The sequence below is a fragment of the Enoplosus armatus genome, chromosome 21 (genome assembly GCF_043641665.1).
Source record: "Enoplosus armatus isolate fEnoArm2 chromosome 21, fEnoArm2.hap1, whole genome shotgun sequence".
In the NCBI taxonomy this organism is placed as follows: Eukaryota; Metazoa; Chordata; class Actinopteri; order Centrarchiformes; family Enoplosidae; genus Enoplosus; species Enoplosus armatus.
Genome location: NC_092200.1, coordinates 11,916,320 through 11,936,382, shown reverse-complemented (window position 1 = coordinate 11,936,382; position 20,063 = coordinate 11,916,320). Strand labels below are relative to the sequence as shown.

Genomic DNA, 20,063 nt, shown 5'->3' with positions numbered 1-20,063 from the left:
TGAGGGCAGGCAAACATGTCAAGAAATATTCCATGGCATTTAAACACACGCTCGCGCTCGCACACACACACACCAACCCAAGGCTCGCTGTTTTCCCTGTAACTGTTCTCTTTCATTTCACGCACATTGTGCCTTTTTATCTCCTTTGTAACAGACACACAGACATCGTACATGCATGCACACACACACATAAACACTAACAAGGAGCATGACAGAAGTATAGAAAATAAGGTCCCTTCTTCTCAACATTTCATTACAAGAATCAATAACCCTCCTGGAATGGCTGGGATATGCCATTAGGTCTGTTAATGTACTGGTAAACAATGTATTGTTTGGTTTCAGATGCTGAAGCACAGCAATTTAGAACCCACTTTACTACACCTCCTGAACAGCCATATTTATGTGTGTGCTTACTTCTCTCCAGCCATATAATATGTCTACCCTGTTGTGTCTTGACGTGTGAGTTTATGAGCGCTTCCCCGTGGCTTCTTTTTGATGCACGGTGTTTTTCTTTTTCTTCTTTCTGTCTTTTCTTTCTTCCTTGCTTTTTTGTACATAGATGCACCTGTTGTGATTTGCATAGCTTTATCAAATATGATAATTCTACTGTTTGTTGTGTAAACACATTGGTAAGCGTGTGTTCACCTGCTGCATTACATTTTTCTTATTTCTTCTGCCATCTCACCCAGATGTTGGGGGTTTCTTTGAGGCGGGAACACTGGTCAAGTACAACTTCATGCCCGAAGCAGTTGCAGGAGCCAGCAGGGACGCAAAGACCCTGACACACCAGCTGACGCCACATGAAGTGAATCTGACGAAGGAGGAAGTAGCCTTTAGTTTCAGCACATCCAATGCTCCAGCTATTCTGATGTATGTCAGCTCCAAGACACAGGATTATCTGGCTGTGGTTTTAAGGCAGAATGGTAAGATACACACACATACAGTATATTTTTAAAATAGAAGCAATGAAATTTGACAGTGCCATCTAGTGTTTCAGCCACCATTGTGTACACTCACCAAAATGAAACTACAAAATACTCACACTGCTAAGAGAGGCTGCGAGAAATTCTTGGCCCTCCTGCACATTCATGGCCCTGAGACAGTAAATATCTATAATCCACTGTCATTCGGGGTTTCCCCCATTATTTCTCACCCCTGCTTGTACCATCACTTCAAAAAGAAAACTAAATTTTGGCCTCAAGTGTTCAGTTTAATCAGAATTCTTTGGAAGAAAAGAAATGATAATGAACAAAATGTATTTAAAAATGACTAGTCTCAGATGTCATCACATAGTAATACACTACCTATGGACTCTATGGAGTTTATTGATGAGAGCTCATGCTTAAATCATTTTAGAGAAGAAAAGGAGTTGTTGGGCAGAGATGTGAGGTTTCATACCACCAAACCACTGGCCTGCATGTCTTTAGGTTCACTACAGGTGCGGTATAACCTGGGAGGTCTGAAGGAGCCCTTTGCTATAGATGTGGACCAGCGTAACCTGGCCAACGGACAGCCACATAGCATTAACATGTCCCGTGTCGACAGAAGCATCACCATCCAGGTACAGACCGCGCACACACACACACACACACACACACACACACACACACACATCTGAGCACTCTCCAACATATATTTTAGGCGTTAAGTTGCTCAGAGCTCGAAAGACTTACGCTTCAATTTCAAGACCCTGCTTACAAGCAACCAAGGAAAAAAGCTCACACACCCAAGTACTCAGTCACAAGTACACAATCACACAAACCCAGCCAGCGTTAGCTCGATGGTTTGCATTAAGTCGGTGTCCTGCAGTGTCCTGTTCTGTCTTCTGCTGTGATGGAACTGCTTGTCCTCTGCCACTGTTAATCCACTTCCAGTAGACAGCCTAAGTATAGCAACAGAGAGAATGCATCGATCTGTGTGTGTTTGTATGAGTGCACGCTGTTGTGCGATTGTGGCTGCGTGTGTGCAGGTATTTAAAGGCGTGTGTATGAGGCAGAGCAAAAGGGACTGCGCATATGTGTGCTTGTGCATGATAATGTGTTTGTGCATATATTTGTGTGTGTGTGTGTGGGTTTGTTTGTGTGCTCTCAAGTTTTGTGAAGCTAAACAGCTTAGTGCAGATCGATACAGCCAGGCCTCAGTCAGTAGCTGTCAAGGATGGAGTGAGAATTCAGCTAAACTATTACAGACTTTGTTCTGGGCTGAAATGCTCAGGTTTGGGTGCAGGCTGCAATTTAAGTAACCACCTGTAAAACAGTTATTGGTTGCATCCAGATCAGAATAGATTTGTAGTTGCATTAACAATTTATGGTTTGTCAAGAGAAGGATTCTCTTTTTCTAAAATGAGAACCAAAACATTGTAAAAACATCTACACAACAGTTTCTGTATGCATGGCCTCCTGTAGAATTTGTCATTTGAAAACATTCTTGCCCTTCATATAGTGTGGCATTATTGCTGCACATTTACACTTTTTCTTTATAAGTGTCATACATTGTAACATTTATAGGATTTACTTATTTTGTAGTTGTTCAGCCATTTCTTAGTTGCCCTCCCTCTATATCCAGAGAGTAACTCACTCACATATTCACATGTAGAGAGCCAATCTACCCCCTAGTGGCCAGAAGGAGGCATGACATTAACCAGAACCATTGACTCGCCTCCTCTCTGCAAAGTTGTTGAACCATATGGAGAGCGTCGTGTCAATCATTTTGTATGAACTTGCTTTTTTTCCCTGCAGGCATCAGCGAGGTTTGATCTTATCTACAGTATCATCTTATTATTATTATCCTCATGGATTACTTTCAGCCCAACAAACACTTGATCTAGGTCTGCCTCACCTCTATTTTAGAAATCATTGTAGAAAAAAAGATGTACCTTAGCACAATATTCACAAAAAAATAAAGAAATTAGACACAAAGGATATTTATTTAAACATTTAATAAGATCATTATAATCATTACAAAAATAATCTCAGTTAGATCTGTAATTTCAATGGATGCATTTATTCACTTGTATTAGTCTTGTACATATAGTACATATAACGTGTAGTAGACGGTGAATATGTAATTAGTATTCTTTCTAATTCTGGCAACAGTGGTCAGGATGTCACCTTCTCTTGTGATAATTACAGGCCCAAATGACCCCTCACTGCTTTCATTAAGGTGAAATAAAATGAATAGAATGAATCACATTACACGTGCCAAACCTATAATCATTGCATCTCTTCTTCTATGTAAGTCTTGAGCCCTCTCTGTCTCTCATTGCATGTACAGGGAGCAATGACCCCATCCATACTGGAATCTCATCACCAGCATTCACACGTTACAGTGAAAAATATCCAACCGCTAGAAAATTAAACTGAAACATCCAATGAAAATCGTCCTCCTTGTCAGAGCAAATCTCTTCCTGCAGCCGCTGATCACCCCAGTGGGAGCACTTCAACATAACACATCCCTTTTTACTGGCATGAAAGTGATTGGAGCAACTGTACAACCCTTTGCTCATCACACACACACACACACACACACACACATATGCATTCACACGCTGTGTCTTCTTCCACTGGTTGATCGCGGCTTAACTGTGTCTAGATATCGATGTTCAGCCCAGTGTTCAGTATGTGACTGAAATATCAACTACCAAGTGCATATTCCCAGTTTACCATTCCCCATGTGTGCAGGCTGTATTCTAAATAACAATCCTTTGGATCTTTTTGTCCTTAAATGATAGATTCAGCACTTAAACATTAAAGACTGTTTAGAGAATTAAGAGGAACACTGGTGGGCACATGATGTGGTAATTTGGATTTAAGAGAAAAAACTAAAATAAAAAGGGAACAGTGGGGCAGGGATGGAGGGAGAAAGAAGATGAAGTTTATAGATAGGGCATGAAAAGTAGAGCCAGAAGGTGTGCTAACAAAGATAACTTTGATGAGTAAAACTTTTTCATGTTGCCTTACTGCCTCAGGGCTCTTTTCAAGGTACAAACATGCACTAAGTATACACTCGTAAACAGATGTGGACATGCATACCAACAGGCACAAGTGAGATCTTGTCGGGTCAACTCACTACAAAGGCTTCACACAACTACACTACCAAATCAACATAATTCAGTCTAATTCATCTGTCCACTCCACTTCTCTCCCCCTATCTCTTCATACCTCCCACCTTCTACCTTCTCACACACCCTCGAGGGCTTTTAGTCATAGTTTATTTACTTTTAGCCTGAACCATGACTGTAGCTCTCACTCACACTAATGAGTTGCGAGGAACTTGACTTATTCTGCTCAGGATGACAGCAAGACTAAGTCGGTAGCACCTACAGGAGTTCTACGCCTGCTTACGTAATTCTCAAATATAGCATAGACAGAAAATATGTTTCAAATTATCAAACGGCATTTTTCCTAATGTAAAGAAACAAGACTTCAGATGAATGTTAATGTTGCACGTATCTGCTAGGATGTGTAAATAAATTTGCTCTATCAACTTAAATAGGTAATAATATGTCAGTGTTGTGTTTTTATATAGTCACTGCAAAGCATCATGGTTCACCAGACCTTTTCTATAATGTAAGCTGATGTAATGTGAGTTCTAGTCATTCAGCAAGTCCTTTGAATTGTCATCCATCAAGAGCATTTACAGAGTCAGACAAAATGTGCAGAACTTTACCTAATGCTTTTCAATGTTCAAACTGAATTATCGTGGGCTGAAATGTACACGTGCTAATTACTCAGTTTAAAATTTGATTACAAATCATTGCCTTATACTTTAATGCCTAAAATGTCAATTTTGTCGTAGCGTGCCATCAGCATTTGAAATTTAACCAACCTCATTATTATTTGGCTTACATGCTCATTGTTGCAGCTGCTTTCATCTGAGATATAACAACACGAATGAGAGGCAGAGATATGAGTCAGATGCAATAAAAGCCAGTTATGCTGGCGGGCCCGCCAGTGGATCAAATTCAATTTCCAGGGTAAAAGAACAAGTCCAGCGTTTACCTGAGGCTGCAGAGGTCTCACTTCTCTGCTATCAGGGCTGCAAATCTTAAAGGCAGTTAGACAAGCGACTATTTAGTCTAAAGAAATGACAAAGAGCAAGTGGGAACACAAGTAGGAGTGTAGTAAATGGAATCTGAGAGAAAAGGGAGCAGAAGAGAGATGGAGAGCAAAAGAAAAAGGAAGGAGTAGAGAGTCAGAGAGATAGAGGAGGGAGAAAGAGAAAAATCATGTCTTTAGATAAAGAAAGTAGACCTACAAAATATGATAACAAAGATCACTTTGATGCTTTTAGGTTATCTAATGCCTTCATAGTCCTGGGGTCTATTTCAAGGTATGGATTTGCATGTGCACACAAATACCTGCTGAAGTGTACACACAGGCATACAGAGTGCAGTGCACGACGCAAGTGTTTGGGTTTTTAAGCAGTCTGTGAGGTCTCGTCAGGTTAGTTCGCTATCAAAGGCGTACCAAGGCGAGATCAAAATAAGTTCCCATCTCTCCATCTCTGACTTTCCCTTTCTCTCAACTTTTCGCACACTGTGAGGGTTTAGAGATGAAAGTGAGGAATCCCTTCAGGCACCAGACATCTCATCTCTGTTTCCTCCTCTCCTCTCCCCTCCTCTCCCCTCCCCTCCCCTCCTCTCCTCTCCCCTCCTCTCCTTTCCTCTCCCCTCCTCTCCTCTCCCCTCCCCTCCCCTCCTCTCCTCTCCCCTCCTCTCCTTTCCTCTCCCCTCCCCTCCTCTCCTCTCCTTTCCTCTCCCCTCCTCTCCTCTCCCCTCCTCTCCTCTCCTCTCCCCTCCCCTCCCCTCCTCTCCTCTCCTCTCCTCTCCTCTCCTCTCCCCTCCTCTCCTCTCCTCTCCCCTCCTCTCCTCTCCTCTCCCCTCCCCTCCCCTCCCCTCCTTTCCTCTCCCCTCCTCTCCTCTCCCCTCCTCTCCTCTCCTCTCCTCTCCCCTCCCCTCCCCTCCCCTCCTCTCCTCTCCCCTCCTCTCCTTTCCTCTCCCCTCCTCTCCTCTCCTCTCCTCACCCCTCCTCTCCTTTCCTCTCCCCTCCTCTCCTTTCCTCTCCCCTCCTCTCCTGCTATAGCTGTTGTTGTGGATGGTATTAATGGTGTGAATGGCTGGCTGGCTCTATCTGGGACAAGACAATAATTCAGTAGTTCACTTGATAATGACATTTAACTATTTATTGGAGTAAAAGAAATTAGCATTTATTAGCACTTAGCTTCTCTAATGTTTAGTCTGTGATGGCACTATTTTTTCTCCCTCAGATATCATCAGGAAACAGAGCTGCCACAGTGTACTGTAAATTAGTTTCAATATATACAGCACATTGGCTAAATTAGATTCTTTTTGAGCACATAGTTAGGGAAATAGATTTCACCCATTGTTAATTTTCTCTTTGTCTAAGCCCTGATTACTTTGCTTATGTAAACTTTATGTAACCTAACAGGCACCAACAGCACTTAAAAGAGAAGATTGTGTTGTCTAAATGGTGCAGCATAAAAGAAAAGGATCCCGATAATTGCGGTTGTAATTGACAAAGTTTGGTAAAATTAGGTTTCTTTCCTGGCTTTCTCCCTCTGTGGACCGTTTTGTGGGGTTTTGAGACTCAGACCGCCGTCCCTGACTGTGCAGCCAATTTGTTTTCTCAGATAAAAGTAAATAAGCTGGGCACAATTTAATTGTGCCCCATTATCCCATCCTCCAGTCACCGTGGAAAACAAAACCCACACAATGCCCCTCTGGGACCAGGCTTTTGGAAATAATCAAATTAGGATATGCTGTGTCTGTGTGTGTGTGTGTGTGTGTGTGTGTGTGTGTGTGTGTGGAGAGAAAAAGAGGGTGAAAATAGTCTGGAGGGGTTGGGGGTAGAGCGATTTTTCTGTATGGCTCAAACCTGTAAACAAGAGCAACTACACACACACAGAAATCTGAACCCTTTAGTGACAGTCCAGCTCAGCTCCCAGCTAACAGGCCACGACAGCTATTCAGCACATCAATGGAACAAATTTCCAGTAAAACACACAGTAACAAAAGTCATTGTTTTCAATCAACCTCCCCTCCCCTGGGCTGGGGCCGTTGGTATGCAGACAGGTGTAGGCTGAGATACAGTTCTCCTGTGAGCAGCTAGAAGAGGGGAAGGAAGATCTTTTATTTCTGGAACACACAGAAACCAATTTGTGGGGTTGAAATGCTCCTCGTCAATAGCACCGGCTGCAGCCTTCAAGCTAATTAGAAACTTCAGTGAAACAGCAATAACAAGTTAATTATGTTGCAGGGATATTAAAGTCGTGTATTCCCTCCCTCCATCACCCTCCTTGCTCTCACATCTCCACCGACGCTCGTCTTTGTAAACACGCTGCTTGTTCTCCCTCCGTTTTAAGTTCTCTGGAAAGGCTTTGAACCCACCGCAGACTTTTAGAGATTGCATATTGTTAATTAATGTGTGATCATTTATCTCGAGTCCTGTTGAAGAGCTGTTTGTTTGCAGGGTCATTATGGAAGATCACTTTTCAGTTTGCGCTCAGCCATGACTAGCTTGACTAAACAAAAAGGCAAAACAAAATCAACAGCTTTCCAAACAAGAGGTTTTCTTTAGTCATTTGGTCTGCAGCCATGATCGTATGAAGTAAGAAGCATACGCATTGGTATTTTGAACAGGGATATAGCTTAGTAGACACCACTCCATATGAGGGGTCTTCATGCATTTTTCTCCTAGCATCAGAAATAGATGATTAAAGATGTAACACAGGTCGAGTTTTTGAGGATAATGTTACATTTTAACTCAAATCTTCTATTTATTGTTATTAGAGTCCTGTTCATGCCACTTCAACCACCTACAAATTGTGTCAAGCTGAAAAGGTACATGTATAATATCACTTACATGCCAAATTATGGCTTTTCTGAGCAGTATAACCTGTCTTGAAAAGAACAATATATGGCATGCCTGGCTAAAACACATAGTGACTTTGCCATAAGCCTTGAAGTAAAGGTAGTAAGAAGCAGACTTGGGTTAATATTTGATAACAAACATGTTGAAGTCCAAGTTTCTGGTGGTCATATTGAGTCCTGGTTGTCTGGATTTGATACCGATATTTTATTTATTGAATCATCTTTGATGAATGATGAAGGTTTGTTAACTGAGTTTTTCCCTCTATACTGAACAATTTGGAGCTTCCCTGACATTTTAAAACCACAAGAGGGAGCCATTGAGCTTTTGATTGTGCTGTGTTGTAGCATCACTGTGCCTGACAGCAATGAATTACCATCTCCTCTTCATCATCTTGTGTACTCTGTTTATTGTGCTGATGCAGGTCTTAGGATGGGTCTCTTTAAAAGGCTGTGGTAAGTAGTTTTAAACCCAGACTCTCTTTAAAATGCAGATACTAATATATTATCTCTCGCTCCCTCTCTCTCCCACTGTTTCAGTTGGATCATTACCCTCCAGTCAGCTACACCCTCCCTGACGCCTCCGACACACAGTTCAACCTGGTCAAGACTCTGTTCTTGGGCAAAGTCTTTGGTGAGTATGTCAGCTCGTCGAAACCTTTTCTGCTCCCAACTGTTTAGAATTTGCACTTTTACAAACTTTTACCACACTTTTAATGATCATATTTCTTTTGCTGTAATCCCCAACTGGAGCAAACAGTCAGTTGACGTCTCCTGCCCAAAAGTAAAATCCTGGAATTGGAGGCACACAAAATGTGTTGTTTTTTTCAGCTGTTGTCATATTTAGTTTCTCAATGTATATTTTGATCTGTTTATTCTATGTATCTAACAGGTATAGTCTGTTCTATTTCTATAATTTCATGCAAAGTTAAACCCTTTTAGATAAACCATCTCATGTACAAATGGATACTTAAAACACCAATCTGTTCATAAATGAACATTAATAAACAATTCGGACAAATCAGGACTAGAAGATGAATGAATACAAATACACACAAACAAAATCTCTCCATGTGCTTCCCCATAGTCTCACTAGAAAAGAGGCTGTAATTACTCATTATGTCCATTAGAGGATGCCAGAGGACCAGAAAGGGGGATTGACGCATCCTCCTCTGCCTATATGGGAGTGCACCACATTTGTAGCTAATGAGGTTTTGAAATCTGGCAAATGCAATGGAAACTTTCTCATTAAAATGACCTTGCTATTTGGTTGGCTAGCATTGCACTGTCAATGTTCAGTACAGTTCTGAAGCTGATTTAAAATGTGTTTCATGACCTATTGCATCAGTTTACAAGGTTTATTGAAGTTACCCTTTTACAAAGTCCTATATCATCTACCCAAACACCTTACACTTTGATTACACTAATTATCCTAATTATCAACAGTGAATTACTTTACCCTATTTAGGTTCTACTAAGTAGTAGCTGTTGTTTATGGCTCAATTTGGGTCAGTTTCATTCACTTCTTTAATTACTAATAGTTTACCTCTGATGGAGGATTGTTTCTCAGTATTTGCATCTTGCTGCAGCTTGCTCTGCTATTCTACTCGATTCTGTTCTTCATGTCTCTTCACTTGCATTTCCCTCATCTCCTTTGTCCTCTACCTCAAGTGCCGAGAAAGTCAGTGAGGTTGAAGTAATGGCCGACTTCACTTACCAGCCAGAACTATCGACTGCTGCGCACACCACCAAAACCCCTGGGAATATAACACCGTGCACACACACACACACACACACACATGTAGCCCAGCACATGCACACACAAAAACACAGCCATCCATCTTTACCCAACTAACACAGCACAGATGCTTTAAGGTCACCTCACATACCAAAACAGCTCCAACTCATATAGCCGTCTCCTCATATGCAGCCTTACACTTTACACATCAATAGACTCTACATAGTGTAATGTTACTACAAGTCTATATCATTGTAGAAAACATCATAACAGAATAATACACATAGACAGAGCAAGGAAAAAGAAGGTAATTGGATCGAAAAAGACAGAGGAAAGCAGAAGGATGATAGGAATATTGTGAGTAGAAAGAAAGGAAACAGAACAAAAGCAGGCATTTTATTTTGCACATCTCATCAGATCTGTTCCACTTCTGTGATGGGACCACAGAGACAAGAGAGGCTGTCAGACAGCTGAGCTATCAGATTCTCTATTTCTGGGAGACAGAGACTCTGTGTTTGGTACAGCACACACACAAACTGATCACAGCGACGTCTCCTCCGTCACCTCACAGTCTGCTGATTGTGTTGATTGGAATAAAGATGGTAGAAATAACGCAAGGTAGACATTAAAGAACAGAGAGATACACAGAGAGACGTGTGCACAGATCACCACTTTTAGGAAAGTAATCTTTACAGTAGCACAGTACTTTTCTATGTACTTCTGTCCACATTAAGGCTCCAATACCCAATAACCATGTACTCATCCCTTCATTAACTGATCCTACATTTTGTCTGTCGGCCACAAATACCATAAACAACCTATATTTCATTATTTGCAACTAATTTGGCCTACCTATCTCACACTTATTTTGCTTCTTCCACATTAGACACTGTGTTCAAAAGCAGTTCCCTTATTTTCCCATTCGTCCTCCTGAGTCTCCCTCAGACAGTCTCCTTGAGCTTGATCTGCAGCAAAAACGCATGATTTCCATCCTATATGACACCGTTAACTCAGTTGACGCGAGCCCTCTAACACATGTCAGGACGATGTGGGAAGGAGACTTGGGCACAAAATTCACTGATGATAAATGGGAACATATACAAGCCAAGAAGTGTTTCTTAATCATGCAGATGCTTGTAACAGATGCCAGAGCTCACCTGCTTATCTCTTACACATGCTCGGACTTGTCTAAAAGTATTAGACTGAAATCTTTGAAAAGCCTCAAAATATGTTATTTTAATGAAGTATTAAAATAATAAATTAATAAAAAATCCATGCCATCTATGCACCTCTTTGGTAAATGATACTGTACTGCAGATATAAGACCTGAGGCTGGATATCATAACAATGGTTAGTATTAGTGTGGAAACAATCGATTACTTAGTCAACAGGAAAAAAACAACTATACTGATAATCTTTCAATTGTTTTCAATCTTTTTTTTAAAGAAAAAAAGCCATACATGCCAAACTTCTATAGTATCTCCAATGTGACCATTTGCTGCCATTTTCAAGTTGAATATCTTTGGGTTTTGGACTGTTTGTCAAACAAAACTAGCAATTTGATGAGGTTACCTTTGGCTCTGTGAAACTGTGACTTGCATTTTTCACAATTTCTTTGACATTTTATCGACCAAGCGATTGGTCTCGATCGATTAATGGAGAAAATGTTCGCCAGATTAATCGATAATGAAAAGAATTGTTTGTATAATGTTGCCTGTTTGTTGTACCTTGGTGTAGACATCTTCAGGGTCATGAGATCGACTCTGTTGGCTGCCAAGGGTAATTGTGCTCAAGTGGTATTGATCATGAAGCACAGGGATGATTCAGCACATGCTACAGTTTATGCTGCTTAAACTGCTGCAGCCTGATGCTTAATGTGACAGTATGCAGTGTGTGAAGGTAACTGTATTACTTACATCAGTGCTTAACAACACCATATTTATGCATGTAGTGTTAGAATGTAAGTGTGCATGTCTTTCCTTCCATCATGCATCCGTGTGTGTGTGTGTGTGTGTGTGTGTGTGTTGGTGGGCTGATGTACTGCGTATGGCTCTGTCTTCCCTAGATCTCTGCATCCCAGTGGAATAAATGGGGTAGGTGAGTCATACATTAGCCAGAGCAGCAGGCACGCTCCCAACCCAGTCCTCAGTGCCACAAATCTGTCTGCGAGCGCGTGTGTATGAGTGTGTGTGCGTGGACTGTATGCAAGTGTGTCTATCTAAGGGAATAGATTCACAGCCAAAGGCGGAGAGAGCGAGAGAAACAGCGACACTGTGAAAGAGCTATTAGAGACAGATGATTGTAGTCCTGAGGGTGCTTGCAAAGGACATGTACATCAGTACCACACTGAAATTCTGATTTCTCTCATCTATTTTTTTTTTATTCCCCTAGCCTCTCTTGTCCTGTTAACTCTGTCCACACACATTCAACACGTTCCTCCCTGTGGGTGCTGCCAATTATTTTACAAGTCACGCTGCCATTTCAAGGCATAATGGCTTTATTATAAGAAACTTTGAGGCATAATGGCTGTTATTTGCATTCAGAGGTTTTTGAATCAGGCCTTTTGTTCTTCTAACTCACATTGATGTATTGATGTATCATGGAGCCACTTTCAGCAGGGCATGAGGAGACCCAATTTCCTTGTGCTTTGTAAACTTTAAGAAAATTGCACTATAAATACATTTTCTTAGTAATATTAGTAGTTCATATCAAAACTGCAAGTACACACACATTCATATGGCCACACACAAACTTGAGTGAAGATTTTTACCCTTTTTTAACCATAAAAAAAACATAACTCTCAGCCATCTGCCTGTGCATGTGAAGTCTTGCAAGCAATGAATATCATCATATCTAGATCCGTCCACTGAGCAACGTATCCCTCTCTGCTGAGCCATCTGTCAATATGCCAACTTGCAGATTAAGATAACGTCAACATTGTTAGGTGAAAAATCTGCCTCAGTGTAAATGAATGTTATTAATGATATACAGTTGGGTTTTTTTCTGTTTTTTCATTGTAACATTATTTAAACATTGGCATAATTAACTTGTATGTATGTATTTGTGTATTTACTGATGGTGCTATGAAGGTTGTTCATGGGTAAAAGTCTTCATAGGCGGAAATAAATACATTAGAAAGGCGAAAGGTGACATGAGCATGTTTGAAATACAGTATATAGTGTGTATGGTCAACAAATAGTTGGACCATCCCTGCAGTTTGTGCCTGTTTTAACTAAAGCAAGAAAGCACTCCAATTGCACAGCTTATTAATTCATGGACATGCTACTTTGCATTTGCTTTAAACATCAGTGCATTAATAAATTATTTAATTGGGCTGCTGTCACACTGATGATGTTTTTGGGGGGTTTCTGTGTTTGAGGATTGAGCACTCAGCTACTGTATACATAGTCAAGCTGAGCCGGTGAGTCTTTATAACTAACTATATTATATATAATTATATATTATATAATAACTAATTACAGTACAAATCACATGTCCTTCACATCACTGCTGACCATTTTCCAAAGCATGCCGTGATGAAGTTCAATCAATTTCCTCCCTTCCAGACAGCCACTTGTTCTATGGCTGTCTTTTGTGTTGCGACCTTTGGGCAGCCGTTCTGACTCTGATTAAAGTGCTGATGAAGCCTGATGTTAGATGAGGCTGATTACACACAGTAGTTTTCTCTCTTATCTGTCTCCCGGTTTGGTATATCTGTATGCTAATTCTATAATCTCTATAATCACAGTGTGTCTTTAAATTGAGATGGACGTACCTGTACGTGGTCACTGCTTTGTGTGTGTGTGGGTGTGGGTGTGTGTGTGTGTGTGTGTCTGTGTCCGTCCGTCCGTATATGTAAGGATGACATCATGCCATCCTCCCCACTAGTTGGACTTTATACTGGTGAGTCCTGATCCATGGCAGTGCGGATCCAGGATCCAGGTTTTCTCCAGCTGCTGTGTCGGAGTGGGGGTGGGACTGTACTGCAGCGAGAGAGAGAGGGATAGAGGGAGGTAGAGACAGAAAGAGAGAGAGAGGTGCTTGCCTGTGTGGTACCGTGTTAAGAGATCCACATAGCAGAGAGGAAGAACGAGTGAAAGAAGAGGAGAGGAAGCTGGTTTGCCTCACAAACTGTATACAGACACTGACGCAAACTCCACATAGGTAACTACGGTTGTATGCATGTGTGTGTGTGTGTGTGTGTGTGTGTGTATACCTGTGTGTCTTCATTTGTATGTATTCTTGCATGTCCTAAGGTCTGAGTTATTCATTGCCAATCTCTGTTATTCTAAATGTGAATTAGATTTGCTGCTAAACCTGAGAAATATAACCATTTTCTTTTTCATGATTTCCTCCCATTGATTGAAATGAAGCTGAATTTGTGATGCTTTTTAATTTTAAAGGCAATCCACCCCCTGAATGAATCAGAATGCAGCCAAATTACACAGAACCCTGGTGTGTGTCTGAGTCAGGAGGAAAAATGAGCCTTCGCAGAGAGTGTGATATTTATTATTTTGCCGGTGTGTTTGTTGCTGCGTCTCTGTTATGTCTGTGTTTCTTGGCTTGCCGTCTGAACAGCCTGACATCCTGGTTGAGGAGGATGCTGGAGGTGGCAGTGATGAATACACCTGTGTGTGTTCAGTGTGGGAGGGTGTTGCAACCACAGGTGTACTTTCCATCTCTAAAGCTAACAGTCATACATCTCCTTCAGCTCTTATCTCCCATTCTTGTTCGTTTGTTCATTCTCTGTGTCATTTCTCTCCACCTCCACCTCCCTCACAGTTGTGTTCTTAATTCATCACTCTGTGTTTCTCCACACCCCACTCCTCCTCTCTTTACACGTCTCTATTCGCTGCAGTTCATATCAGTTTGGTTCACCTCCACATTCTTTTTTCTGACACTCACACCAACAGTTTGAAATGCACAAGGTCCAAAATTCAAAGAAGAAAAGTTGAGGCCAATGTGTAGTTTTTGGCTTTATTATCAAACTTTGCATGAACCTAGATGTAAGTATTGAGGATTACACCAAGAATAAACATGACTATCCTTCAAGAAGGAATCATTAAAAGAATGTCATTCTTTTAACAATAAATGTGTAAAATAGATAAATACATTTCAAGAGAATATTATAATTTATAATTTGTGGGTCACTATTTCTCACATTTTTTTCTCTTTCTCACTCATTTGTTTTGTGTATTTATTTCTTTTATCATCACATTTCTACAGCTTTCTGTTATTTATCTGTCTCTTATTTATCTGTCTTTCTGTCTGTCTGTCCGTCCCTCTCTGTGGTAGCTGTGACAGCGACTGTGTCCATGTGTGCATTACTACACATCACATATTTTGTTTTTGTATTACAGGGTGTGGTGGATGAATTCACATTCTTATTCTTTTGATGTGTCTCAAATGCATCATACTTTCATTAACACCCTCCCCTCTCTCACCCCTACATCAGCTTCCATTTGTTGCCATGGCAACTGTGTTTGATCTCCTCTACCCTGCCCCTCCATTTGAGCACCCTTCTTGTCACCCCATTTCTTTCCCACTCTTCTCTCTTTTTTTTTTGTTCACCCGGACGCACACACACACACACACACACACACACACACACACACACCAGAAACACTCTTCTCTGTCTTTTCTCCTCCTCTTCCTCCTCTCATGTCTCACATCTCACCTTTCCCCTCACCACCAGCCCTTTCTGGAGAGGCAGCCACACCCTCCCTCTCTGCTAGTTCTGCAGTTCTTTCCATCGTCTCTTCTTTTTTTCATCCAACTTCTTTTTTTTCCTCCACTTCATACGATTCCCCTCCCCCCTCACCCTAACCCATTCTCCTCACTCCAGCCCTCTCCTCACAGCTTTAGGTGCTGCCTCACCTTTTGAATTATTCATGTGATGTCATTGGCCACCCTGGTGACACACCATGAGACGGTGCAATCCTCTGATCAACATGCTGACCTTGTCGCTGTTGTGACGGCGTGTGTGTGGTTTGTAGCGTTGGGTGTGTGAGGGGTCACATATGATATGTGGTACGACACAATTGTAGGACACAATGTGTCATGGTGTATTTCATTATTGCAATCTCAAGCCAAATGGATTAACCTCTGCTCGTTTCTAATCATGATTAGTGTGTGGAGAGCTGAGTGTGTATTTGCAAATGTTTTATTGATCAGTCTGGAAAGCCCCTTTTAGAAGCCGCCAGGGCAAGCAAAGTAAAGGATTACAAGCCTTTACGATCAGTATGTGGTGACTGGCTCTGACAAGCTGATATTACTTGTTAATGTTCATATATTACTTGGTATTATGGTGTTAAGTGCCAGGAATGGACAAAATATTCTTAGAAGCTCACCATGGGAAGCTATATAATTGTTATTGAGACTGCTTTAGAGAAGTGATCAAAACCATTGAGGGCTCTTATTAGCGACAGCCCAGCCATCGGTTCATATTAAATGTGTGTTGTTGTTTTTTAACATTGTGCTATATTAACTGGAAACATGCTGCTTTCTAAGGAACACTCCCTTGTGAAATCACTGGCCCCAAAGAATCAGAAACAAGGGAAGCGTGTTAGCTATTTACTCCTCACCAGCATTGTATGCAAAGCAGCCAGTTCCACCCCCAACAGAAGGCCCATTAGTATTCACACACAGGCCTCTGCAGTGATCAACACATGTTCAGGCATACAGAAGAAAGGGGAGTTGTATTCATATTCATATTCTGTATTCATAAGACTGTCGCTATCAGTATTCTGCTCACTGTCCTAACTGTAACGCTGTGTAGCACTTCTTTCCCTGCTGCGCGTGTCTGTCTCTCCACCTATTCTGCACACCCCCACGCACATGCAAATTTCATACACATCATCCACACCGTTGAAGGTGTGAAGTGATTGATAGCAGATTGTCTCTGTTCCTGCAGAAAGGGGCCGACCAGTGCCTCATCAGACGGGTGATGCTGAGCCACAGTTTAGTTCTAGCACATATACGAACAGCATTAGTACCTCATCCTGAATCTGGCAATGTACTAACCTGCAGAGCTTGTATCAAATGATTGTTTCCAACACACACTCAGTCATACAGTATACAGTGTATAAACACAATGCAAGTGTCAGAAGGAGGTCTGGTCAGATGATGAATACATAGAAGACTCAGATAGCGCTGAGCTCTATTCCTGGCAGCACAATCAATAGTGCACAAACACACACTTATACACACACACACACTTGTATTAGACCCATCAAAATGGAATAAAGAGAGAGAATTACATTATAAGCCATGTCCAGATACTCCGAACCCCATCATCAAACATAACATGATTCATTAAATAAACACACACACACACACACACACAGAGCAGTACTCTAGTTAGCCATCCCTTGTTCATATCTTGCTGCATTGTTGTCCAAACAGCAGTCCCTTCTGGGTGTGGTGCAGTCATGTAGCAGCAGAGCCAGTCACGCATGTCAAAATCCAAACCTAGCCCTGTCTGCACACACAGCCAGAGTTCATGTGAAGAAATAAGATGTTTTGCTGCTCTGCGAAAGTGCTGAAGACAGTTTGGCTATTTTGAAATCAGTCCAGTGGAGCGTGTCTGAGGACATTCGCTGTATGCAGCGTTTATGTCTTTACTGAACTGTAGGTGTTGGAGGAGCCCGCAGTTTCTCCTCTCTCTTATCTAATATGCAGTTTAGATAAGATCTGCAGTTATGGTGTGTCTGTGTGTGATCTGTAAACAGCCATCTTTTAACTGTATTTATTCAAAGATGTAAGAAAGCATTTTAATGATTGATGTCACGATTAATGTGAGCCTTCATTAGACAAAGACACGTTAACACTTTCAGATGTTTTTTTTTGAATACCCCAGGGCCAAATCAGCTCTCCTGTCAACACCTTTCAGCTCCAAATAACTGTCAGTAAAAATCTATTTTGTCAATTTGTCAACACTCGACATTATGCTTTGTGTAACCTACAAACCGCCTATATAATCCACAGATTGAACAGGGATATAGCACCAGCTGGACTGAGCTCAGTGCAGTTGCAATGTGTGTGTGTGTGTATGCTGAAGTAATTTTCTTTGAAAAGTAAAGAGAGACAGAATCAGACTGTGACACAGAGATACAAGTGCACAAATTGCTGCATTTGAATGGGCACATCTGAATTTGTCTGGATTGCCATGGCAATAAGTGGACCATAGGTCATTCTGTGACGTGTTAGCAACGTGGACAGCAAGACACATCAGTGGAAAGGAAGCGAAGTAATCAGCTTGTTTAGGGAGAGTCCTCAATTGGGTCAAACATAATTGGCAAATCTACAACGGAAATGTGTTTTAAACAAGAGAGGGAAGTGTTGGCACAAACATCTTTTGTTGTTATTAACACAGCTTTTCTCTATTTCTGTCACTTCTTATTGGTATTAGAAATAGGTCATATCAAGGAGTAACATCCTTTGGAAACATAGGAGCATCAGTCTGAGTCTGAGTGTGACAGCCAGGGGTGCAAACATTACCAGGATGTTTGGACAGCTTGGACAGTCAAGACAAGAAGAGGATGAAATAAAACCTTGTGTGGACTTTTGTCATCCTTGTGTACACACCAAGGCATGACAAAGCATGAGCAACATGTTTTGATTGTATTAAATATTAAACAAATATGTTGTTGTGTGTGCCATAGAGACTTAAGCTCACAGTGCTGCTTTCTGCTTTAGAAACATATCAAATCCACATTCTGTGCTACAAAGGCATCTGTGAATAAATAAATCGAGAGAACGAGAGAGGCAGAGAGACTGTGAGAGCGGAGGGGCTTTTAATTCATTATTCATCTTCTAATCTGACATTAGAGGTCAATGTCAGTGTATGTTCCTCCTCCTCATGTCTCTTCACCCTCTCCCTCCTCATTTGTCTGGATTCATATTCCCGCTGGGTGTTTTACACTCGAATATTGCTTTACTGTGTGCATCTGTGCATCAGCAAAATTTGTGTCGACTAGAGTTTGATTGTAAGCTGAGTGTGTGTTCACTAAGAGTTTTCACAGGATTTTGAGCATTCAGAGAAGGTGTATTGTGTGTGTGTGTGTGTGTGTGTGTGTGTGTGTGTGTGTGTGTGTGTGTGTGTGTGTGTTCATCTTTTTTGTGTGTTTTGGGGTAATCAGTGCTGATGCTTTCTCTTTAAAAACTGCTGTGGTCAGTGCTTAAAATCCCTGCTTTCTCCTTGCGCTCTCTCACACCCACCTTCTCTCGATATCAATTAAACGTACGGGCATGGCTCCGCATAAGTTCACATCACATTAGACTGGTTTGACAGTCTCAATAAACAACAACAAGATGAGTCCATTAAAAACAATCCAATCATCCCAGCTTCTCTCCAACTCTGTGTCTTTATACAGAAACTGGACATATAGACCCGGTGCTCATCGAGCGTTACAACACCCCAGGCTTTGTCGGGTGTCTGTCGCGCGTACAGTTCAACGGAGTTGCCCCCCTCAAGACTGCACTGAGAACCGCTGCACAGGCCCAGGCCACACCGACAGCCGGTCAGCCAGACAGACAGCCTGCAGCCGCCTCGCCGGTGTCTTACCAGGGCAAACTGGTGGAGTCCAACTGTGGGGCGTCACCTCTCACCATCCCACCAATGTCTGCTGCAACAGATCCTTGGCATCTGGACAACACAGGTGAGGACTACTCCAGATATCCTCAAGATGCTGCTTTCATAACTTCCTACAGTAACAACACACTCCTGACATTTGTAAATTGCATGTGTTACTGCTTCTGTTTTGAATCAACTCAAGGTGGCACATTTAGAGACGCACATACAAGCTCTGTAATTGATCCCTTCAATACTTACATACCTCTACTACCTAACTACTCTGTCTTGGACATGAACGGCTATATATCTGTGAACACACACACACACACACACACACACACACACACACACACACACAGAGAGGCCTCAGTACTCTAATGTTGCATTCCACACCAGTGTGTAGTATTTCAGTGTGGATGCAGCCGTTTTCCTCAGGCTTGGTGCCAACTGTGCCTTTGGGAACGTTGAGCTATCTGAGATCGATTCAGTCCATTGATCTGGACTCCAGGTCCAAACTCACAGTCAGCTCTCCACCAGACTTCCACAGAAAGGATTAGTATTTATTCTGCTTTACATTTTCTATAGATAGGCCTAATCTATAATTCATCCAGCCCTGCCTCAGTCCCTCACTTACAGCAATCATTGTCTTCTCATTGATTTCTTTTGAAGCTTCTTGTTTTTCCATTTTAAGTTTCAGATACAAAGAATTGTTAACATCATATCCAAGCCCAAGTCCAGACTATTTCTTCCTATTTTCACCCCTTTTCCCTTCTCAGCCTCCTCTTCTCCTTCTTACTCGTGCTCTTTACTTCCTTGGAGAACTATGCAGTCAGCAGCAGAAATAGCTGACAGCTCACTCCAGG

General features: G+C 41.7%; 1 protein-coding gene across 1 annotated transcript in view; it reads left to right on the top strand.

Moving 5' to 3' along the window:
• cntnap2a (contactin associated protein 2a) overlaps window positions 1-20,063 on the top strand; it is a 272,982-nt gene that overhangs the window by 251,485 nt on the left and 1,434 nt on the right. The window contains exons 21-24 of the mRNA XM_070928498.1: window positions 690-923; window positions 1,428-1,561; window positions 8,429-8,522; window positions 19,001-19,285. Of these exons, the coding sequence (XP_070784599.1) occupies window positions 690-923; window positions 1,428-1,561; window positions 8,429-8,522; window positions 19,001-19,285 (747 nt within the window). The remainder of the gene's footprint in view (window positions 1-689; window positions 924-1,427; window positions 1,562-8,428; window positions 8,523-19,000; window positions 19,286-20,063) is intronic.